The following is a 26,044-nucleotide window of genomic DNA, read 5'->3' as shown; positions in this document are numbered from 1 at the left end:
TCCTATATAAATATGGGACAAATTATAGATCAAAAAACGTTAAAAGTGAAAGTCACCATTATCCAACAATAACCACATACTCCCAGATCCCTGGAGCTTTAGGGTGCCTTAATCATGATGATATGGTCCCTACTGACGTAATGCTATAAATGAAGTTAATGTATCTGGCTTGAAATTGGATAACGTGATTTTAAAGTTCATCTGCTCACTAAAGTGCAGATAGTGGTGATTCTTCTACGTTTAAGTTTCTGTTGCTCCACATATGCCTTGATTTATGATAAGAACATCACTTAGAAGATTGTGCAGATCTGGGACTCTGTGGTTGGGGAGATGCCCTCCGCATGAAGTTTTGGGAAATGACCCTCTAAATATTCTTCATGGAAGATCCTGCAGTCATGAGAACCCAGGGATGGTCCAGGGCCTGCCCAGCTGACACTTGATGTTTAGCCTCCAAAATCAGTAGTTTGTTAAGTCCTTCACCCAGTGGGATATAGTTGGTTAAGGCTAAGAAGAAAAGTAAATAAATAAAATAGAATAAAATAAATAAAATAAAAACACACACAAACACACATACAGAATCATGTTCTTAATTACAAAGGTCAATGCTTATTAAATCCAAATGACTTCTTCAAATAAGCCATTCGGAGATTATGTCATTAAACATGTAGTGAACCTAAAATTCCACTTTTGAAAAGACAAAAAAAAAATCTCTCTTTAGCAAAAGAAAAAAACCAACACAAAAATTCTCTTCCAAACTCTCTGTCCAACGAATGAGAATTCTTTTCCAGAAATCTGTCCAGTGTGCTGCCAGCAGCGATGCAAGTTTCCACATCCTGTTCACATAAGCAGGATAAGGCAAAGCAGCTCTTGTTGGTGAACTCCACCAGTATCAGGTGAGTATTTACCCCATTGTGGTCAAGTCAGAGAGCCCCTATGACTCCAGGAATGAGTTAGAATGGAAAGTGGAATGGACTGGGAAATCATCAACTTTTCTCTCCCTTTGAAAACTTACTCTGGACTTACGATGCCTACCTCTCCACAGCCTGGAGAGAAAAGAGGACTTTGGGGAAGAATCCCTCACAGCGCCTTTCCTTTGAGCACACAGGGCCCTCATGACTCCCAGTCAGTTGCCTACAAGTGGGATTCAGCCCGTAGCAGAGATATGACATGTTCAACCAGCTATTTGATGTTTCGAGGACGTATTCTGGCAAAATCTACAGCTTTTGCACATAATTTAAGTACGATGACAGAAATTCATAGTGACTTTTGTGAGGATGGGGACAAGAGGGCTGTTGTTTTTCCTCAAACTTGTTTTCTGTGTTACCTATCAACATGTAGCACGTATCTGGAAAATACTATGGTTTTGTATCCCTCCTTATCTAGAAAGGAGAGAGATTGAGAAAACTGACCATATATTTGCTATATTGCAAACAGCAATTTCTGGTTGATATGTGTATCTCAAGAAAAATAAGGGAATCCTTACAAGCTATTGCTTTGTCCTTGTGGAAGGAAAAATCAAACTCCATACATAAACATCACAGCCTCCAATCTCTTAGCACTCTGAGAATCTGGATCAAAGAAATCAGTAAAGGAATTACTCTTCTTTTTTTCCTTCAGTTTATTTAGATAAATGAGATACGAGAAATGTTTATCCCAAAAATAAAATTCCTGAAATAAATGAACACACTTGCCAAACACAAATAAAACATAAACCTTGCAAGTCTAGACAAAACATGTCAGTAGCTGAAACTCATGATGGCATGTCCTCTGATTCTGGCTAGACATTTAGTTGGCCCTGGATCCAGACATATTTATCTGGGCTCATGTCTAGTTAAATGAAGGTTAAATTAGATGTCTTCAGTGGAGCATTATAAGACAAGCAACTGAATCTTTCTGGAAAGAATATAAAATATGTGTAATGAGATTTATGGAGAGCTCATTAAGATGACCAAATGAATATACATTGAAAATGCAGTTGCAGAAAATAAGGTAACTAGTGTCCTGGAAAAGAACTTTTCAGACAAAGCTCATTATTCAAACACAGGTTATAAATGACAGAATCCCTGAGCCACAAAGAACAACTAGAGAGTATGTAGAAGACAGTTTCATGTTACATATTAGAAGACAACAGGTACAAGGAAAAAAATGTTAAGACTTCTACTGTATTTTTATCTTCTTAATCCAAACTTTATTTTTGTCTATGTTTTATAAAGTATAAAACAGATTAATATGCATACATGTACATATTCTAGAAATGCATAAAAACTGAGTGTGCATGCTCAAAATTTTTGAGCTAATAGTGTTATATGACACAAAACAATCAGGTTGTGGCACCACAGGTTGAATCAAATCCCTACTCTGGACCAACTGTCACCTGATGACATCATTAAGTTCTGTCAGCAGCTTTCACATCCACGTTATGTCCAATGAGGCTTTCCTCACCATTTCTCTTCTTAGACATGGCCACTCCCACTCTTTGACTTTAAAATTCCCATTTGGCTTTTCTCCACAGTCTCAGGGAGACACTGCTGTCAGCCAGCCAGTTAACCCGTCTTAATGTGGAAAGAGCTGCAGATTGAGGTAAGGGGATCTGGACCAGACAGGTTGACTGGCCACACTCAGCTCAAGATCTTGGTTTCCTCATCAGAAAAATGGGGATCATCATATCTCCTATTAGGAACAAATTAATAAAGTATGTGAAAAATGGTTTTCAAAGTATAAAATATTAGGAAGATTGTTGTTGCTTTTGCCATGGTTACTATTAAATCACAATGTAACTTCCTCCTCAGTACTTCTATAGACACCTCACTAACAATATTTAGAGGACAAGAAGATGCAAATTATCCAAAACTTCTCAGACTAATTCCACTTATTATTACCATGATAAATGTAGGTCCTTAAAAAAAATTATTCTGCGTGAAGTGGTAATGAACCATGTAAAAAGAAAGACAGCACTTTCTTTTATCCCAAGCTCATCCAATTAGTTACAAGTACATTGTAATATTTGTGGACAATATGGGGCTTTCTCCACTTTCTTCTCTCTTCCTTTGTTCATTTCTTCCTATTTCTCTGTCCTCTCTAATAGAAACTAGCTAAACTGTACAAAACAACAACAAAAAAGGGTATAAAAGTAAAATTCAATACTAGCAATTGCACTATTAGCTTTGGAGGAATTAAAAAATTTTAGAAGGATGGTATCATGTTCTATTGATGTCTTGACTCCTTTGCCTCTAAACAGAGAAGTAGGGGATGATAGTCGTTTATTGCTTTCCAATTTGTTGATGAATACTTTTCTCTTAATGTGACCCAAGTGCAGGGCCTTTGAAAGAGTCTGGCTCTCTGGATCCTGTCCCAGTGAGGCTCTTGCTGGCTTATTGTTCAGCATAGACTTCCAGCTTCCCCTTCACCTGGTGCTCCCTGGACTTCTCTGCAGTATTCCATTCACTGGCTCTGTCCTCCACCCCATCCTTTCCTGCCCTTCTTCCTCATTCTGACAACCAGGCCTTACTTTCACCTCTAATTTTATGCATCATCTCCCAAATTAAATTATTTGTCCAGGATTCTCTTACCTAGGGGTTGCCCACAGCTTAGTCTCCTTCACTTTCCTCCCCAGGAGCCCCAGGAGTCCCCATAGAGATTCCCAGCTCCCCCTGCAAGAGACTACAGAGTCCTACATTCCAGATTCCCATGTTAATTCTTTCCTTTTAATGAACACTAATTAATAAAGGTAATGTAATAGCTTGTCAGAAGGTTACCAAATATACAAAAACTGACTATGTAACTAGTTTAAAAATGAATAATATTCATATGACTAGTCAAAGCTTTCATATTTCTTGGTTCCTTTGAGGCATTCCCACAGAGAATCATTATTAAAAATCATTATTAAAAGCTAGACACCACAAGCACAAGCACATGCAATATAGATGTAGTCCCTAAAATTTTGGATGCCATGTCTTAAATTTTAAACATTGTAATGGTGATCATTTTTTAATGTACAGAAATATTGGATCACTATGTTGTGCACTAGGAATTAACACAGTGCTGTAGGACAATTGTACTTCAAAAACAAACAAAACTCATAGAAAAAGAGATCAGATTTTTTGGCTACCAGAGGCAGGTGGGAAGGGGGAAGAGGAATTGAATGAAGGTGGTTAAAAGGTAGAAACTTCCAGTTACAAGATAAATAAGTATTGGGGTTGTAATATACAAGATTTAATAATTAGCACTCCTGTATGTTATACATGAAAGTTGTTAAGAGAGTAAATACTAAGAGTTCTCATCACAAGGAAAAATATTTTTTCTTTTTCTCTTATTTTGTATCTCTATTAGATGATGGATGTTCACTAAATTTATTGTGAAAATCATTTCATGATATATATAAGTCAAATCATCATGCTGTATACCTTAAACTTATACAGTGTGGTATGTCAATGATACCTCAATAAAACTGGAAGAAAAAAATTTAAGGATTATAATTAATGTTGAAACTTGATAAATATAGAGCTTATAGAAGTAAAGTGCAATTACTGGTGGATTTAATCATAAGTTTTCATAAAACTACAAACATCTATTTTTCTCAAGGTAATATTAATCCCCTCAAAAATTGTAGTTTTTATTAAAATTTCTCCTGGTGATAAACCTCTGACAAGCATTTCCCTTCCTTCTTTGAACTTTAGCCTTATGGCCTTGGTAGGATTTCACTTAAGCTTTACAATTAAATTTTATGTAAATGTGTCCCAAAGTACTGACAACTCTCCATAACTTTGTTAGCAGTAGACTGGGCAAAATCATTATTCCTCATTTCAAAAAGTAAGAGATTCTGTACATCATCTTTATGTCATAGATATTTAAGGTTTTTTTTTTCTTCCCAATATTCAGACTCCCTAGACTTCAAATTAGGTCTTATATTTGCCAAAGCTGAAACAGCTCAAAGTCAAGATTTGACTAATTATGTCACAATGCTCTATCTGATTTGACTAATTATGTCACAATGCTCTATCTGTTGGGACATTTGTAAACCCTGGAAAAAGTGAATAGACATTCACAAGTTATTATAGGTGACATCTAATAAAAAATGGAGAAACAGCCAATTAATCCTACATGAGGCTCATAAAGAAGATATTTTTGTAAGTTAAGAGGATAATTTTGAGGCTCTTGACATGGGGGGAGGGATGGTTTAAGCTCTTCACTGATAAAGAAACTGCTGAAACTTTAAAAGGATTCAGCAGAGATTATCCTCAAAGAAAGATGATAAGAAAAATAACAAAAAATTGAATTGGCCTTTGAATGCTAAATCATCGGTTGCCCCATTCTTCCATACATAAAATACATTTAGAACTAGTTCCTATATTATAAGCCTCATAAACCATAATATAAATAATATAAATATAATATTAAATCCAGATACTTCTAAGTTTATGAAAACTTTATGCAAATAGTTCTTTTCCCCTCAACTCCATGAATTCCATTGATAAGATCAACGTCAAGAAGTGCAACATAATCAAGGAAGCCAATAACTATTTTCCACTCTAATCACTCTCCTTTATGCCAAGGCTAACATCCACACAGTCAAAGTGAGATGAACCACTGTTCCAATTCTTTTTATTTTAACATATTTATTGGAGTATAATTGCTTTACAATGGTGTGTTAGTTTCTGCTTTATAACAAAGTGAATCAGTTATACATATACATATGTCCCCATGTCTCTTCCCTCTTGCATCTCCCTCCCACCCTCCCTATCCCACCCCTCAAGGTGGTCACAAAGCACTGAGCTGATCTCTCTGTGCTATGCGGCTGCTTCCCACTAGCTATCTATTTTATGTTTGGCAGTGTATATATGCCCATATCACTCTCTCACTTTGGCCCAGCTTACCCTTCCCCCTCCCCGTATCCTCAAGTCCATTCTCTAGTAGGTCTGAATCTTTATTCCCGTCTTTCCCCTATGTTCTTCTGACCATTTTCCTTTCTTTCTTTCTTTCTTTTTTAATATTCCATATATACGTGTTAGCATACAGTATTTGTTTTTCTCTTTCTGACTTACTGCACTCTGTATGAAAGTCTCTAGGTCCATCCACCTCACTACAAATAACTCAGTTTCGTTACTTTTTATGACTGAGTAATATTCCATTGTATGTATGTGCCACATCTTCATCCATTCATCTGCTGATGGACACTTCGGTTGCTTCCATGTCCTGGCTATTGTAAATAGAGCTGCAATGAACATTTTGGTACATAACTCTTTTTGAATTATGGTTTTCTCAGGGTATATGCCAAGTAGTGGGATTGCTGGGTCGTATGGTAGTTCTACTTTTAGTTCTTTAAGCAACCTCCATACAGTTCTCCATAGTGGCTGTATCAATTTACATTCCCACTGACGGTGCAAGAGGGTGCCATTTTCTCCACACCCTCTTCAGCATTTATTGTTTGTACATTTTTTTATCATGGCCATTCTGACTGGTATGAAATGATATCTCATTGTAGTTTTGAGTTGCATTTTCTAATGACTAATGATGTTGAGCATTCTTTCATGTGTTTGTTGGCAATCTGTATATCTTCTTAGGTCTTAACCCAATCCATTATTGGATTGGGTTGTTTGGTTTTTTGTTATTGAACTGCTTGTAAATTTTGGAGACTAATCCTTTGTAAGTTGCTTCATTTGCAAATATTTTCTCCCATTCTGAGGGTTGTCTTTTCGTCTTGTTTATGGTTTCCTTTGCTGTGCAAAAGATTTGAAGTTTCATGAAGTCCCATTTGTTTATTTTTCTTTTTATTTCCATTTCTCTAAGAGGTGGGTCAAAAAGGATCTTGCTGTGATTTATGTCACAGAGTGTTCTACCTATGTTTCCCTCTAAGAGTTTGATGGTGTCTGGCCTTACATTTAGGTCTTTAATCCATTTTGAGTTTATTTTTGTGTATGGTGTTAGGGAGGGTTCTAATTTCATTCTTCTACATGTAGCTGTCCAGTTTTCTCAGCACCACTTCTTGAAGTGGCTGTCATTTCTCCACTGTGTATTCTTGCCTCCTTTATCAAAGATAAGGTGACCATATGTGTGTGGGTTTATCTCTGGGCTTTCTATCCTGTTCCATTGATCTATATTTCTGTTATTGTGCCAGTACTATACTGTCTTGATTACTGTAGTTGTAGTATAGTCTGAAGTCAGGGAGCCTGATTCCTCCAATTCCATTTTTCTTTCTCAAGATTGCTTTGGCTATTCAGGGTCTTTTGTGTTTCCATACAAATTGTGAAATTTTTTGTTCTAGTTGTGTGAAAAATGCCAGTGGTAGTTTGATAGGGATTCACTGAATCTGTAGGTTGCTTTGGGTAGTAGAGTCATTTTCACAATGTTGATTCTTCTAATCCAAGAATATGGTATGTCTCTCCATCTATTTGTATCATTTTTAATTTCTTTCATTAGTGTCTTATAATTTTCTGCATACAGGTCTTTTGTCTCCTTAGGTAGGTTTATTCCTAGATATTTTATTCTTTTTGTTGCAATGGTAAATGGGAGTGTTTTCTTAATTTCTCTTTCAGATATTTCATCATTACTGTATAGGAATGTAAGAGATTTCTGTGCATTAATTTTGTATCCTGCTACTTTACCAAATTCATTGATTAGCTCTAGTAGCTTTCTGGTAGCATCTTTAGGATTCTCTATATATAGTATCATGTCATCTGCAAGTAGTGACAGCTTTACTTCTTTTCCAATTTGAATTCCTTTTCTTTCTTTTTCTTCTCTGATTGCTGTGGCTAAAACTTCCAAAACTATGTTGAACAACAGTGGTGAGAGTGGGCAAACGTGTCTTGTTCCTGATCCTAGTGGAAATTCTTTCAGTTTTTCACCATTGAGGACGTGTTGGCTGTGGGTTTGTCATGTATGGCCTTTATTATGTTGAGGAAAGTTCTCTCTATGCCTACTTTCTGGAGGGTTTTTATCAAATGGCTGTTGAATTTTGTCAAAAGCTTTCTCTGCATCTACTGAGATGATCATATGTTTTTTCTCCTTCAATTGGTTAATATGGTGTATTACATTGATTGATTTGTGTATATTAAAGAATCCTTGCATTCCTGTAATAAACCCCACTTGATCATGGTGTATGATGCTTTTAATGTGCTGTTGCATTCTGTTTGCTAGTATTTTGTTGAGGATTTTTGCATCTATGTTCATCAGTGATGTTGGCCTGTAGTTTTCTTTCTTTGTAACATCTTTGTCTGGTTTTGGTTTCAGGGTGATGGTGGCCTCATAGAATGAGTTTAGGAGTGTTCCTCCCTCTGTTATATTTTGGAAGAGTTTGAGAAGGATAGGTGTTAGCTCTTCTCTAAATGTTTGATGGAATTCGCCTGTGAAGCCATCTGGTCCTGGGCTTTTGTTTGTTGGTAGATTTTTAATCACAGTTTCAATTTCAGTGCTTGTGATTGGTCTGTTCACATTTTCTATTTTTCCTGGTTCAGTCTCGGAAGGTTGTGCATTTCTAAGAATTTGTCCATTTCTTCCATTTTATTGGCATACAATTGCTTGTAGTAATCTCTCAGGATCCTTTGTATTTCTGCAGTGTCAGATGTTACTTCTCCTTTTTCATTTCTAATTCTATTGATTTGAGTCTTTTCCCTTTTTTTTTTCTTGGTAAGTCTGGCTAATGGTTTATCAATGTTATTTATCTTCTCAAAGAACCAGGTTTTAGTTTTATTGATCTTTGCTATCATTTCCTTCATTTCTTTTTCATTTGCTTCTGATATGATCTTTATGATTTCTTTCCTTCTGCTAACTTTGGTATTTTTGTTCTTCTTTCTCTAATTGATTTAGTATAAGGTTAGGTTGTTTATTTGAGATGTTTCTTGTTTCTTAAGGTAGGCTTGTATAGCTATAAACTTCCCTCTTAGTACTGCTTTTGCTGCATCCCATAGGTTTTGGGTCATTGTGCTTTCATTGTCATTTGTTTCTAGGTATTTTTTGATTTCCTCTTTGATTTCATCAGTGATTTCTTGGGTATTAAATAGTGTGCTGTTTAGCCTCCATGTGTTTGTATTTCTTACGGATTTTTTCCTGTAATTGATACCTAATCTCATAGTGTTGTGGTCGGAAAAGATAGTTGATACAATTTCAATTTTCTTAAATTTACCAAGGCTTGATTTGTGACCCAAGATATGATCTATCCTGGAGAATGTTCCATGAGCACTTGAGAAAAATGTGTATTCTGTTGTTTTTGGATGGAATGTCCTATAAATATCAATTAAGTCCATCTTGTTTAATGTATCATTTAAAGCTTGTGTTTCCCAAAATTGAGCTATTTGTAATGAAGTGGAGTCTGTCATACAGAGTGAAGTAAGTCTGAAAGAGAAAGACAACTACCATATGCTGACACATATATATGGAATTTAAGAAAAAAAATGTCATGAAGAACGTAGGGGTAAGACAGGAATAAAGACACAGACCTACTAGAGAATGGACTTGAGGATATGGGGAGGGGGAAGGGTAAGTTGGGACAAAGCGAGAGAGAGGCATGGACATATATACACTACCAAACTTAAGGTAGATAGCTAGTGGGAAGCAGCCGCATAGCACAGGGAGATCAGCTTAGTGCTTTGTGACCGCCTGGAGGGGTGGGATAGGGAGGGTGGGAGGGAAGGAGACGCAAGAGGGAAGAGATATGGGAACATATGTATATGTATAACTGATTCACTTTGTTATAAAGCAGAAACTAACATACCATTGTAAAGCAATTATACTCCAATAAAGATGTAAAAAAAAAAAAAAAGCTTGTGTTTCCTTATTTCCATTTTGGATGATCTGTCCATTGGTGAAAGTGGGGTGTTAAAATCCCCTACTATGATTGTGTTACTGTTGATTTCCCCTTTTATGGCTGTTAGTATTTGCCTTATGTATTGAGGTACTCCTATGTTGCATGCATAAATATTTACAATTGTTATATCTTCTTCCTGGATTGATCCCTTGATCATTATGTAGTGTCCTTCTTTGTCTCTTGTATTAGTCTTTGTTTTAAAGTCTATTTTGTCTGATATGAGAATTGCTACTCCAGCTTTCTTTGGGTTTCCATTTACATGGAATATCTTTTTCCATCCCCTCACTTTTAGTCTGTATGTGTCTCTAGGTCTGAACTGGGTCTCTTGTAGACAGCATATACACGGGTCTTGTTTTTGTATCCATTCAGCCAGTCTATGTCTTTTGGTTGGAGCATTTAATCCATTTACTTTTAAGGTAATTATCGGTATGTATGTTCCTATTACCATTTTCTTAGTTGTTTTGGGTTTATTATTGTAGGTCTTTTCCTTCTCTTGTGTTTCCTGCCTAGAGAAGTTTGTTTAGCATTTGTTGTAAAGCTGGTTTGGTGGTGCTGAATTCTCTTAGCTTTTGCTTGTTTGTAAATCTTCTAATTTCTCCATCAAATGTGAATGAGATCCTTGCTGGGTAGAGTAATCTTGGTTGCAGGTTTTTCTCCTTCATCACTTTAAATATGTCATGCCTGTCACTTCTGGCTTGCAGAGTTTCTGCTGAAAGATCAGCTGTTAACCTTATGGGGATTCCCTTATGTGTTACTTGTTGTTTTTCCCTTGCCGCTTTTAATATTTGTTCTTTGTATTTAATTTTTGGTAGTTTGATTAATATGTGTCTTGGCATGTTTCTCCTTGGATTTATCCTGTATGGGACTCTCTGTGCTTCCTGGACTTGATTAGCTATTTCCTTTCCCATATTAGGGAGGTTTTCAACTATAATCTCTTCAAATATTTTCTCAGTCCCTTTCTTTTACTCTTATTCTTCTGGGACCCTTATAATTTGAATGTTGGCACATTTAATGTTGTCCCAGAAGTCTCTGACACTGTCCTCAATTCTTTTCATTCTTTTTTCTTTATTCTGCTCTGCAGTAGTTATTTCCACTTTTTTATCTTCCACGTCACTTATCTGTTCTTCTGCCTCAGTCATTCTGCTATTGTTCCCTTGTAGAGAATTTTTAATTTCATTTATTGTGTTGTTCATCATTGTTTGTTTGCTCTTTAGTTCTTCTAGGTCCTTGTTAAGCATTTCTCATATTATCTCCATTCTATTTCCAAGATTTTGGATCATCTTTACTATCATTATTCTGAATTCTTTATCAGGTAGACTGCTTATTTCCTCTTCATTTGTTAGGTCTGGTGGGTCTTTGCCTTGCTCCTTCATCTGTTGTGTGTTTCTCTGTCTTCTCATTTTTCTTAACTTACTGTGTTTGGCGTCTCCACTTCGCAGGCCGCAGGTTTGTAGTTTCCATTATTTTTGGTGTCTGTCCCCAGTGGCTAAGTTTGGGTCAGTGGGTTGTGCAGGCTTCCTGGTGGAGGGGACTAGTGCCTGTGTTCTGGTGGATGAAGCTCGATATCATCTTTCTGGTGGGCTGGTCTATGTCTGGTGGTGTGTTTTGGGTTGTCTGGGCCTTATTATGATTTTAGGCAGCCTCTGTGCTAATGGATGGGGTTGTGTTCCTGTCTTGCTAGTTGTTTGGCATAGGGTGTCCTGCACTGTAGCTTGGTGGTCTTTGAGTGGAGCTTGGTCTTGGCATTGAGATAGAGAACTCTGCAAGATTTTCACAGTTTGATATTACATGGAACTGGGAGGTCTCTTGTGGACCAGTGTCCTGAACTTGCCTCTCCCACCTCAGTGGCACAGCCCTGATGCCTGGCTGGAGCACCAAGAGCCTGTCCTCCACATGGCTCAGAATAAAAGTGAGAAAAAAGAGAAAGAAAGAAAGAAGGTAAAATAAAATAAAATAAAGTAAAATAAAGTTATTAAAATAAAAAATAATTATTAAGGAAAAAAAGATTTTTTTAAGGAATTTAAAAAAAATGGAAAGACAGAACCCTAGGACAAATGGTAAAAGCAAAGCTATTATGACAAAATCACACACAGAAGCACACACTCACAAAAAGAGAAAAAGGGAAAAATATATATATATATTGTTGCTCCCAAAGTCCACCTCCTGAATTTGGGATGATTCGTTGTCTATTCAGGTGTTCCACAGATGCAGGGTACAAGTTGATTGTGGAGATTTCATCCGCTGCTCCTGAGGCTGCTGGGAGAAATTTCCCTTTCTCCTGTTTGTTCACATAGCTCCCGGGTTTCAGCTTTGGATTTAGCCCCGCCTCTGCGTGTAGGTCGCCTGAGGGTGTCTGTTCTTCTCTCAGACAGGACGGGGTTAAAGGAGCAGCTGATTTGGGGGCTCTGGCTCACTCAGGCCGGGGGAGGGAGGGGTACGGATGCAGGGCGAGTCTGTGGCAGTAGAGGCCGGCGTGACGTTGCACCAGCCTGAGGCGCGCCGTGCGTTCTCCCGGGGAAGTTGTCCCTGGATCACGGGACCCTGGCAGTGGCGGGCTGCACAGGCTCCCAGGAGTGGTGGTGTGGATAGTGACCTGTGCTCGCACACAGGCTTCTTGGTGGCGGCAGCGGCAGCCTTAGCGTCCCATGCCCGTCTCTGGGGTGCGCGCTGGTAGCCGCGGCTCACGCCCGTCGCTGGAGCTCCTTTAAGCGATGCTCTTAATCCCCTCTCCTCGCGCACCCAGAAACAAAAGAGGGAAGAAAAAGTCTCTTGCCTCTTCGACTGGTCCAGATTTTTCCCCGGACTCCCTCCGGGCTAGCTGTGGCTTACTAGCCCCCTCAGACTGTGTTCACGCCACCAACCCCAGTCCTCTGCCTGGGATCTGACCGAAGCCAGAGCCTCAGCTCGCAGTCCTGCCTGCCCCGGCGGGTGAGCAGACAAGCCTCTTCGGGCTGGTGAGTGCTGGTCGGCACAGCTCCTCTGTGCGGGAATCTCTCCGCTTTGCCCTCCACACCCCTGTTGCTGCACTTTCCTCCATGGCTCTGGAGCTTCCCCCCTCCGCCACCAGCAGTCTCCGCCCGTGAAGGGGCTTCCTAGTGTGTGGAAACCTTTCCTCCTTCACGGCTCCCTCCCACTGGTGCAGGTCCTGTCCCTGTTCTTTTGTCTCTGCTTTTTCTTTTTTACTTTTGCCCTACCCAGGTACGTGGGGAGTTTCTTGCCTTTTGGGAGGTCTAAGTCTTCTGCCAGCGTTCAGTAGGTGTTCCGTAGGAGTTGTTCCACATGTAGATGTATTTCTGATATATTTGTGGGAAGGAAGGTGATCTCCGCGTCTTACTCTTCCGCCATCTTGAAGCTTCTCTATGTTTTAATTCTTACAAACACTAACTATTGGTGATTGAGTTTAAAAGAAGATATACATACATTCAATTTAAGGTGAGTCAAAGAAGAGATGAAGAAAGTGACAAGCAGAAAATGAAATCCAATTTGAGAAATTTATAATCTTTAAATTATTTTCTGTAAAATAACTTTTAAAGTAAAAATATCATTAAAGAAATATTAAGCACCACTTTTTTGTGAGCAGAAGTACTTAGGAACTAAAACACAGGAATAGGAACCAAATTACAAGAATTATGGCCTGAGATACAGTGTAATGTTCATTATTGGCATTCTAGTCAGGATGGAAAGAGAATGAACGGGAGTTAAAGGACCAAATCTTCTGCTCTCCTCTCCTTTTTTTCCTACTTAATAACCTGAGTAGAGGAGAAATATAGTAAAGAAAAAAATGTGAGAAACTAGTGGAGATAAGGAAATAGAAAGAAACTGGGATCATGGCTGGTGAGCATAATCCATCAGATCTTTTCCTTCCAAGGGAACATATCAGTAAATTTCTTCCTAACAGTACATCAATCATAGGTGAATCTAAGCAGATGGGCACCACTTTCTATTAATGTCCATGTGGGTTATTTTTAAAATATCTTTTTAGGGCTTCCCTGGTGGTGCAGTGGTTAAGAATCTGCCTGCCAATTCACAGAACACAGCTTCGAGCCCTGGTCCGGGAAGATCCCACATGCCGCGGAGTAGCTAAGCCCATGCACCACAACTACTGAGCCTGTGCTCTAGAGCCCGCGAGCCACAACTACTGAAGCCCATGTGCCTGGAGCCCGTACTCTGCAACAAGAGAAGCCACGGCAATGAGAAACCCACACACCACAATGAAGAGTAGCCCCCACTCGCCACAACTAGAGAAAACCCGCGCACAGCAACGAAGATCCAACGCAGCCAAAAACAAATAAATAAATAAAATAATTTTATTAAAAATATATATATATATCTTTTTAATACCAGTGTTTATCCTTGTCAGCTAGCTAATATGGTTATGACTCACTTTATTATCAATTTACTTCACACCAAAAAAAGATTACTGCGATATAGTGGAGATAATTAGGCAAAATATGTGTTTCTCAACTAATTGGCAAGAATGTGTCATTGATTTATCATTAATATTAAAAATCTAACACCACATGTTTCTCACCATTCCATTTAAAAGGTGAGACAGGTACACTTGATAACTATATACTCTCTCTCTCTCTCTCTCTCTCTCTCTCTCTATATATATATATATATATATATATATATATATTATATAGTTAAGCAAAATTCAAACTTTCATTCCCAATATTTCCCTTATTAATAGTAATAATAACAGAAATAGCCAACACATATATAGCACTGACTACATATGTACTAACATATAAATCTATTCTAAGCACTTTATATCTATTAGCTCATTTGATCTTCACAACAACCCTGTTAGGCAGATACTGTCATTATTTCTGTTTTACAAATGAAGAAACTGAGATACAGAGAAATTAAGAAGCAAGCCCAGAGTTACACAGTTAGTAAATGGCACAGCTGGGAGTGAAGGGCAGCCAGTATCGCTCCAGACTGTGCTCTTAACATTTACACTACACTACTTTACAAAAGACTCATATAAATATGCATTCACGTGCACACAAATGCTCTAAAAGTCTTAATTTTTACTAGTCAACTTATTCTGTTTCCTGTGCTTTTGCATATGTTGTTCTGTCTACTTAGAATGTGTTCATCTCCCTTTCAGAAACTCCTACTCTTCCACCAAGTCACAGCACAAATGTCCCCTTCTCCAGGAAATCTGACCCAGCTTTCCTACACAGTGAGAGGCTCTCTTCCCTTGCTCCATGGACTTTGAGCCATTTTTCCTATGTGTATCACAGCCTTCATATTTGAAGAGATACATAGTAATACGTGGACTGTTAGACAAGAGCACTAGATCCCCAAGAGCAGGGACACCGAGCATTTTTCATGTGGGTATTCCCCAAGCTGAGCTTGATTCCTGACATGAAGAAAGCCTAACCAGGAAGAAGGAAGGGGTGGAGACACACAAGCATGCGTCAAATGGTCTCCAGGAAAATTATGGATGAGACTCCAGCACGAGCCCTGCCACCATGCTGAAAGCATTGTGATGGCATTGGTGACTAAGTAGGTAAGCAAAGGTCTCCCTCACACAGTGGGGAGGAACTCTTTGCTCTCTTCCACCTCTTTTCCACCATGTGCTATGTTTGTTACCCTGGTTGCTCCTCAGGCATTGCCGGGAGCACCTGGAATGGGGAACTGCCACCTCTATCTTACAAAACCCAGTAAAATAAATGCAGCCTTTAAACCACCCAAATATTCCAGAATGTACCTAATCAATTCAGCAACTAAAAATATGAGTTATCTAATAGTCTACCATACCATAAATTAAAATTTGTATTCTATGCTCAATGCAGTGATGGTTGAGATCCATTTACTCGTGTAGGTATAAATCAGAATCTCAATTTTTATAAGCAATTCAGTTTTAAGAAATGCGATGTCTATGCTTACCTCTTTGTGATATCATATTGGAGACAGGTAGAAAAATATGACAGAATCCCAGCCTTCAAGGAGCCTACAATATCTTAGAAAGATGACACATAGATTAAGTGTCAAAACAAAAGAAATTTATGGTAATCCTAAACAGTATTCAGAAAAGGAAAGAACAACAGTGGAATGGTCATAAAAGCTTCATGAAAAGGAATGTACTTCACACCGAAATCAAGAAAAATTAAACATTAACATTATAGCTAATTTTTTGCCTAGACATGGGTGAGACTAGAGTACAGATCTGCCAGGTGTCTAGTAAAGTATCAGCTATTTATATTAAACATGTCTCTCTTCTTCACCATAAGAGATCTCTGGATGTTCTGATGCTATTTATTTCACTCTTACATCTGACTTCCAGAGAAAAGAAGTGATTCACACAATGTGTCACACCTGGAATTTCAGTTATAGACAACAGGACTTTTTAAAAAGACAGTGCAAATCTATCATCTTACAGTTTTGCAGGTCAAAAGTCTGAAATGGATCTTAGGGACTAAAATCAAGGTATCAGCAGAGCCGTTTTCCTTTTAGAGATGGACTAAAAGCAAGATGTTAGCAAAGCTGTGCTCCTTTCAGAGGTTCTAGGGGAGAATCTGTTCCCTGCCTTTTCCTGCTTCTAGAAACCACCCACATTTCTTGGCTCATTGTGTGCCTTCCTCCATCCTCAAAACACATCAATCCAACCTATCTTTCTGTCTTCACATGTCCTCTAACTTTGACCCTTCTTCCTCCATTACATATAAAGACACTTGTGATCACATTGGGTCCACCCAGATAATCCAAGATAATCTCCTCATCTCAAAACCCTTAATTTAATCATGTCTGCAAATTTCCTTTTGTAAACTAGTATAAAGACCTGTAAACTAATATAGCCACAGATTCTGAGTATTAAGATGTGGACATCTTTGCCGGGTGTGTGGGAGGGGGGTGGCGGCATTATTCTGTCTATCACACCTATGCTTCCAGACTTGATGGTCACCCTGGTTTTTAAATAAAATTGGTGCATTTAGAAATTACTAGACTTCTTGATAGGTATAGACAACAATATTATGACAGAGAAAACATGATGATACCCTTATCTGAGTCTATCGACATATGTTTCCTTGGTGTCATGGAATGAATGTTTGTGTCCCTCCGAAATTCATATATAGAAGCCCTAACCCCTAGTGTGGCTGTATTTGGAGATGAAATTTCTAAGGAAGTAATTATGGTTAAATGAGGTCATTATGGTGGGGCCCTGATCTGATAGGATTAGTGTCCTCATAAGAAAAAAACACCAGAGAGTTCATTCTCTCTTTCTCTGTATGCACACAAAGAAGACATCAAATGAGCACACAGTGAGATGGCAGCTGCCTGTGAGCCAAGAGAAGAGGCCTCAGAATGAAACCTACCTTGCTGGCATCTCAATCTTGGACTTCCTAGACTCTAGACCTGTGAGAAACAAATTTCTGTTGTTTAAGCCACCCAGTCTGTAGCATTTTGTTATGGCAGCTCAAGATGACTAAGACACTTGGTAATATTATAAGAAAATGTTAATATGTAGACATATGTGGCTGACAAGCATGGGGAAGAAGGCCAAGGGAATATAAATCCAATAAGTTATTAAAAGCAGTTGCACTTCTGCTCTGTGGTATGTGCTTTCAGTACTCTGGGGCTACAGACAGGCATTTCCTCAAGAGACAGAGCATGACATCATGGAGATATCAGTGCTCCATCCTGCCGCTGAGCCCCTCTTTTCAGTATGTGCGTATACTCTTCTCTTTTGGAGTGTTTTGCTTCTGAAATGCAGCACCTCGATCTTTTTCATCATCACCCTTGGGCTTCGGGGGGTCATTCTGTCTTGATCCCAGAGAGCAGTGAGTATTTGCCACAGCATTCTTATCACCACCACCCCACGGGTCAGCAGAGAGAGGTGGGAGTGAAGACCCAGCTCACCTGCCTCAGGCTGGAACAACGCTGTGGGATGAGGCTCACCTCCATGGCCTTGGCCTCCTCCCCTATCCATCCTGGTTCCCTCACTCCCTCACCTGTGTCCATGGGAGTCTATCCTTAATAAATTACTTGTACATGAACCCTCTTCTCAGGGCTGCCTTCTGAGGAACCTGATGTTAGAAACCCTCTGATTTAAACCTGACAAAAGGACCTCTTAATAGAATAATTGTTTATTATTTTTGCACATTAAAAAAGGCATTGTGATATCTAGTCCAAATGTGGCCCCAATGGACCAGGCCCCCTGGAGCCACACTTTACGTGGTCTCCTTGCACGTGGAATCTGGGTTGATCTAGCACTCACAGTAGCCAATAGAATGAGGCAAAAGGGATGTTGTGCCATTTCCAAGCCCAACCTAAGAGGACTGGTGACTTCTTATCTCCCTCTTGGAATACTGCCTTTTGGAAAGCTTAAACCGCCATGTAAAACGTCTGACTGCCCTGCTGAAGAGACCACGTGGAGAAACCCCATGAAGAGAAAAGGGCCCTGAGATGTACAGAGAGAGGAGAGAGAAAAAGGCGGAGTGGTCCCAGTGACCTAGTTAATCCAGCTTTCCCACCAAGAGGTCAGCCATTTGCGGGGTCATCATGGCTATTCCATCCCAGGCAAGAACCAGATGACTGCAACATCATGTGAAGCAGAAGTGTCACCAAGCTGAGCCCTGTCAACCCACAGAATCATGAGTCATGATAAAATGGTTGTTATTTTAAGGCGTTAGATTCAGGGAAGGTTTGTTATTCAGCAATAGATAACCAAAACAGAAATATATGTTCTTTGTAAACAAAACCAAAACAGAAATATAGATATACTCAAACTATAAAGAGGAAAACCAAAATGGTACATAATCCGTAAACCGGGAGATAAGCTCTGTTAACATTATACTGCATTGCACTGTATTTCCTCAAAGACTATTTCCTATGCATACATTTTCCCACATGATTTGTGTTAATACCGTATACACAATTTGTATTCTGTTTTTTTTGTTTAACTTGGCAGTATATCGGAAATATTTTCCAATACCCTTATAATGTTTAAGCATGAATAATTTAGGGACTACCGTATGAATGTTCAATAATTTATTCAAACATTCTCTTAGCGTTCTTTTCAATTGTCCACTTTTGTAGTATAGCCCAGATGAGCCTCTTGACACTGAAATCTTTGCTGCATCTGAGATTATTTCCTTAGATTCTTAAAAGTGGAATTAGTAGATCAAAATACATAAACTTTTAAAAGTTCTAGATGTATCTTTTCAAACTACTTTCCAAGAAATCTACAACAATTCATCCTCTACCAGTAGTGAATAACAGGACTAATCTCTTAGTACTCTTAGCAGCAATGAGTAGAATTAAGTTGAGTGTTTTTTTTTTTTTATCTTTATCAGTTTGAAAGACAAAGAAAAGATATTGTTGTCTTCATTTGCATTTCTTTGGTCATTAGTGAAGCTAGACATTTTTTTCAAGCTTTTAATAATCAGTGGTTTACATTGTCTGTGAATTCTTCCCATCCTTTCCTATCTCCCTATGTAAGTCTCAGTTCTCAATTGTCAATTTGTATCAGTTTTTTAAAAAAACATATATATGTACTATAAGATATTAAATTTGGGGGCTTCCCTGGTGGCGCAGTGGTTGAGAGTCCGCCTGCCAATGTGGGGGACGCGGGTTCCTGCTCCAGTCCGGGAGGATCCCATATGCCGCGGAGCGGCTGGGCCCGTGAGCCATGGCCACTGAGCCTGCGCGTCCAGAGCCTGTGCTCTGCAACGGGAGAGGCCACAGCAGTGAGAGGCCCGCATACCGAAAAAAAAAAAAAAGAAAAAGATATTAAATCTGTCAGAGTATAGACAATATTATTTTTCAATTTGTTATTTAGCTTTCAATTTTGCTTAAGATGTTATACATATAGATGTTACACTTTAAGTAGGTAAAATCAAACTATCCATACTTTTCTTTATGCAGGAAAAAAAAAGCCCTTTTATAGTTAAACATAAAATAAATTTGCTCAACAGGAAGTGAATTTCCTATTTTGTCAGGCTTCCCACAGAGAAGTATTGGTAACTTTCCTTCCTTAAACAAAACAAAAAAGTTAACACTTCCGTAAACACTGGGAGTTCCAAGTTTAAACAATGGATAAATATTTTACACAAACTGTGAAGTTAAACATTTCACTGAGGAAACACTACATCTCAAAAAGGGTGTGGATCATCTAGAATCAAGGCAGAAAATCTCTCATCAAACACCCAAGCAGCATGCTGAGCCTCTGAGTACACATAAATCTACTCAGCTGGCTCAGGCTCTGCATGATGATTGGAGAAACAACAGCAAACTCACTCATCTACTTGATGGTCAATGTCATTTGCTAACCACAGACAACTCAGTAATCGAGGCTCTTGCTACCTTGAGACCAGGGGCTCTCAGCCAGGGGTGATTTTGCCCCCTTGGGGACATTTAACAATGTCTGGAGACAGGGCTTCCCTGGTGGCACAGTGGTGAAGAATCTGCCTGTCAACGCAGTTCGAGCCCTGGTCCAGGAAGATCCCAGCAAATAAGGCTGTGCGCCACAACTACGGACCCTGCGCTCTAGAGCCCACAACTACTGAAGCCCGCGTGCCTAGAGCCCATGCTCGGCAACAAGAGAAGCCACTGCGATGAGAAACCCGTGTACCACAACGAAGAGTAGCCACCGCTCGCTGCAACCAGAGAAAAGTCCACGCGCAGCAACAAACACTCAACGCAGCCAAAAAAATAAAATTAAAACAAAAATAGTTATTTTAAAAAAAAACAGTGTCTGGGGACAATTTTGATTGTCACAGCTGGGGGAAGGTGTGTATCTAGTATAGCTACTAGAAATCAGTATCTACCAGTATCTGCTAGTAGTGTACCTACTGGTACCTAGCTGATAGAGGCCAGGGATGCTGCTAAACATCCTACAATGCACAGGACAGTCCCACCCCATCACCTCTTCCCACCCCACACCCAATAAAGAATCATCTCGCCCTAAACAGCAATAGCGCTAAGGTTGAGAAACTCTATTCCAGACCAAGTCAATAGAAAGAAAGTGAGTGCTTACATCTCCTCTGTAATTATATTTGCCTTTCAGAATCGTCCTGTAAATTCTCATATGGCTTTCACCATCTAAAGGCAGGAATCTATGAAGTAAAACATATGTGATTAGGCCTTAAAAGCCCACATGTCAACTGCACTGGTGTAAGGTTTCCTTAGCAAAATCTCGGAGGCTATTTACTCTGGGGTCCCACAGAGCATCTTCACTGTCCAGTCACCACTTTTGTTCCCAGAGTTGCCAACCCAAAATCTGTGATAAAAAATTTTGACTCTGCACCTGGGTGATAACATAAGAGATTTTCAGGCTTTAGGTCCCTGTGAGTTATTTTCAATGCGTTGCAAATACCTCATGCCATCACCAACCATGTGGAGGATTCTGACAGCATCCTGCTCTGTAAAGTATCCCTGAGAGATGAGTCCATCAAAGAATTCCCCTGCTGTAGCCAACTCCATCACCATGTAAACTTGATCTTGGGTCTCAAAGATCTCCAGGAGTTGGACGATGTAATGATAGCTAACCCACCGCAGGATAGAGAACTCAGATTCACACGCCTCTCTGCCTTCTCTCATTCTGGTTTCCATCACTTTTATTGCAAAATGTTTCTTGGTGGTCTTCTGCTCCATTCTGACAAACTTGCTGAAACTGCCTGTCCTGATAAGAGCCTTGATATCATATCTGTTGGAAGAAAAACCAAATAAATCTGTTACCCTCTGAAGTGATTTTCAAAATTATTTAATTAGATGCTTTATATCATCCTTTCGAGCTTTATATTCCCCCCATCCAATTTCCTTGCATAACTGTGTTCATTATTTTTGAAAGTTACCCCAAATCCTCTTTTGAAATGGAGGCAAGTGATGTAAAAGTAATTAGTTGGTAGAAAGACAAATAATCTTAATAACAATAGCTACCATTTATTACACATTTATTATGTGCCAGGAATTATATTTTTTTAAAATCCTACCCTATAAAATTCCTGCTGGGTGATATTAAAAAGTTAAGTGATTTCCCAAGGCCACACAGATTGTATTGATAGTTGGAATAGATGGGATTTAAATCCAATTCCTTCAAATGCATTTCTCCACAATTTTCTTGAAGAATTTTGGGACCTCCATCTACCATTTTCTTTCCTCCCTCCAACTCTTGTTTTTATCATTCTGCAACAGCAACCACCAAACCAGGTGGAGAGAATAAAAAAGAAGCTTAGTCCTATTTATAACTTCTCCAAAGATGGAGGAAACCATATCAGGAGACAGGGTACAAAGAGTAGGCTTCCTCATGTTGCTAGACTGTGAGCGCTCAGTCCCAGGCATAACTCATATCTCACCCAAGGTATCGCCCCAAATTGCTCCTCAGTAGATGTACCATTGTGAAAGTCAGCATGGTTGCGCTATTATAAGTGCAGCTTTCAGAAGACGGGTAGCGGTGGTGTCAGGACCCCCTTGCAGCCAGCAGCTCTCATAGTTCCCCCTACCTGACGCCACTGCACTTGCAATTTTACACAGCCAACAAAATTTTAACCTGGGATGTATGTCAGTAATGTGTAAAGTAATCATCTCTCAGAAACGCCAGGAAGTCAGCTAGGATTTCAAAGGCTAGGGATCTTAAACTTTAGTTACCTGTGTTAATGTCTATGTAAATTTAAGAATCCTATCAAAATTTAACCTTCTATCTTTATTTAAGAAATGTTGAGAAAGTGCTTGACTTAGAATCACGATTTTAAGCTGGAAAGAATATTAGAGAATGATTTAATCCAACCTCTCATTTTACAAATGAAGACATTTGAAGATCAGGTTAGCTGACTGGTTGTTTAATTTGTGGAGTGAGGATTAGAACCCAGGTCTCCTTACTTGCATCATAATTTGGTGCTTTTCCCACTTTACTAAAACTTCTCCCAGGTAAGAATGCCAACGAATGGCATGCAGTCAAGGAGGACACAGGGAGAAGGTAATTCTTTAAGTCACATACTGAATACCAAAGATTCAAATGCAAATATCAATCTGTACTTTAAACAGCCTTACTTCTTTTTGCTGAGTATATTCTTCCTGTAGTTTTTTTCATTTGTCTACTTACTTATTCCTTATATTCCTGTGTTTACTGAATAAAAATGGCATTTGGCTGTACCAGCTTACAGAAAATAGCTTTGTTCTATACGGTGCATTTAATTTTCTGGCCAATTACCTTATCAAAACAGATAACAATTTAGTAATCTTAAATGGATTCTGTCCCCTCTTCTCTTTCCAACTCTGCTTTTTTTATTCACATGCACTCCCAGTGTGATTTTGAAGATAATCACAGGCATTTCAAATTCTGTTGCTTTGCAGACCAACACATTACCTCTAATGTGGATGAGAGCACTTTGCAAATACTAATTTATGACTATGCCCTCAAAGCTGCAGGAAAATTCATTTGCTCATGGGATTAATCATCAGCTATCAGACGAATTACCATTTCTGAGGAACTACACTCTCACTCAAATAAAAGGAGTGTTATTCAACACTGTTACAAGCCTTCATAAACCAAATGTTTAAAAAAATGTCAGTAATTTGGCATTGGAAGAAACAGTAAGCTTTAAGCCAAAATTTATAGTGCAAATAAATGCTTTCAGACAACAAACGTCCCACAACAAAAGCCTGAAGCTGTGGCCTGGCTTGTGAACCCTTGATGGCCATGGATGGTGACTATTTTTATGAGCATGGTGACAATTTTTATGACAATGGTGACTATTTTTATGACTTGGGTGACTATATCTTGTGTAGCGCCTGGCACAGAGGGGACAGCAATAAATGTTGAATGAGAGAATCATTCACTGAATGAATATCATTTCCAAATTATCGCCTTATTTTGAAAACATTAAGAATGGAATCAGGCATGGGAAGATGCATCTACAAGGCCAACCCACCTCCTCCATTTCCACCCTCCACTCCCACCCTCTCACAAAGCAGCCTCAAAGTCAGGTTTGTAGGTCATGCAATTTTACAACATACCAGAGATTATAAGAAACAAAATTATTACTTTGACCTCAGCTGCCACAAACTGAACATGATTAAAAAAAAATGAAACATGGAAACAATAATAATATTGCAACCGGTTTGACAGAAGCAATTGTAATGAACTCCCAAGAAGAAAGTGAATATAGTCAGACTTAAATTCTATCATCTATCATTTGGGCTCACAATGGAGAGGAAAGACAACTGTGTTCTAGACCCATTTCTGTCACCAACTTGGATAAGTCACTTAATCTTTTGGGGCTCAATTCCTCATTGGTTAAGGAAGAGCCTTTAGTTAGTCTCTAAAGCTTTCCAATATTGAGATCCTCTACTTCTATGACTTTGTCATAATCTAAGGGCCTGGGACTAACTCGGAGGTGGAAGTTATGAGGGTGGATAAAGACTAGACCAGACTCCCTGGCCACAGATGACCAGAGATGCCACCCAATCAATTCAGTCTTGACAAGACCCCATATCCCCTCTGATTCAAGTTCAGCTGCATCAGCCAACTTTGTTCTTCTCTAAGCTTAGCAGATACTAGACTAATCCTCGAGTCATCCTTGTACCAGAATTTCCCAAGGATGCCAGGAAATGGCTCTGCATAGACTCTGGTCAGAACACGGTGATGAGGTGAGCGTATAATCCTAGGACTAGAAGTGTCCCTGAGAATCCAGTCAAGCCACGTACCACTGTGTCCAACCAAATGCTGCAGAGTGGAGGGGATTCCATTGTGTCCTTCCTCCACCTGGCCAACGTGGGGCACCCTGAGGAAATTATTTCTCAGGCCAACCAACCGGCCAGACTTTCTTGTTCATTTCCTACATGGTCATCTTATGAAGACAATAACAGTATCTACATGAGGACCTGCACCATGCAGCATCATTTACATATATTACTTAATCATCCTCACAGCATTCTTACAAGGCAGCTATTATTATTATTCCCATTTTACAGAGGTGGAAATTAAGGAAGGAAAAAGGCTAAGGAACATTCCCAATGACACACAATAGAAAAGACAGGAATGGATCTCAAGTCTGGTTGATTCAAAGCCCTGTTTCTATTCCACTAATTATGATCTCCTTTTCTAGAACGTAACAGAAGATCCTTCACACACCCCAGCTCCAGTGTATGTATTGCAAGTCCCCCCAGGGCTCTGAGGTCAGGGATTCTCTCCCTCTCCTCTCTGCGGCTCCTTCTACTTCTTCAGTCTTTATTTATTTATTTATTTTTTGGCTGCATTTTTATCTTTGGCTGCATTGGGTCTTCACTGCTGTGTGCGGACTTTCTCTAGTTTCAGCAAGTGGGGGCTACTCTTTGTTGTGGTGCGCGGGCTTCTCATTGCGGTGGCTTCTCTTGTTGCAGAGCATGGGCTCTGGGTGCGCGGGCTTCAGTAGCTGTGGCTCGCGAGCTCTAGAACGCAGGCTCAGTAGTTGTGGTGAACGGGCTTAGTTGCTCCGTGGCATGTGGGATCTTCCCGGACGAGGGCTCGAACCGGTGTCCCCTGCATTGGCAGGCGGATTCTTAACCGCTGCGTCACCAGGGAAGTCCCTACTTCTTCAGTCTTGAACTTTCCCTATCTTCTGCCCTTCCCCCCTCTTTCAAAGAGAAATTGCACTGGACACTTGCTAAAAACATCAAGGAAGACTTTATTCCAGACTACTGCAAGAGAGGTCAAAATTACTGTGATGGGAGAGACTGAACTCAACTGTTGAAACACAAGGCAAGAGAGTTGTAAGGCTGGAGTGAGCTTGTAGGAAATTACTCAAGGGCATTAGGGGAGGAAGGGGTGTCATGGAAGTGAGATTCCTACCCTCCCACAGACACTGGTAGATAGAGCCTCGATCTTTCTTTGATTACATTTCAAAAGGTGGCGCCCAGGTCCTTGAGAAAGACATTCCTGGGTTGTAAAAGATTTACATCTCAAAGGGCAGAGACGATTTAGGGAGGTCTGAGGCCTTTGATCAGAAAGAAGCGTTAAGGTCAGGTCAAGTCGAGGGGAACTCTAAGGGCGCCTCGGTCAGCGGTTCACCTTGCTCAGCCCAGCCCCTCCGCCTGCGGTTCACGTCCCGCTTTACCTGGAGAGGACTCGGGGGTCGAACTTGGCGCGGAGGCGGGCCACCTGCATCCTTTGAGACTCCGGGAAGGCCTTGGCCTTGACTCTCCCGCTCGACCCGGGCCGGCGCGGGCGGCTGGCGCCACAACCCATGGCCACGGCGGGGAGCGGGGCCCGAGGCTCCCGGTGCGCGCGCCCATTTATCCCCGGCTAGCAGAGCG

The 26,044-nt window shown here is 39.8% G+C and overlaps 1 protein-coding gene across 1 annotated transcript; it reads right to left on the bottom strand.

Moving 5' to 3' along the window:
* Nucleotides 1-286: 286 nt before the first annotated feature.
* Nucleotides 287-25,976, bottom strand: PSKH2 (protein serine kinase H2). The gene is given in 7 exon segments (XM_067711701.1): nt 287-471; nt 474-504; nt 20,790-20,897; nt 20,900-21,012; nt 21,015-21,120; nt 21,122-21,458; nt 25,846-25,976. Coding segments are annotated over 7 exon segments (1,011 nt in total).
* Nucleotides 25,977-26,044: the final 68 nt, after the last annotated feature.

This window comes from Pseudorca crassidens, chromosome 17, assembly GCF_039906515.1.
Source record: "Pseudorca crassidens isolate mPseCra1 chromosome 17, mPseCra1.hap1, whole genome shotgun sequence".
NCBI classification, from domain to species: domain Eukaryota; kingdom Metazoa; phylum Chordata; class Mammalia; order Artiodactyla; family Delphinidae; genus Pseudorca; species Pseudorca crassidens.
This window is presented reverse-complemented; position numbering and strand designations above follow the sequence as displayed.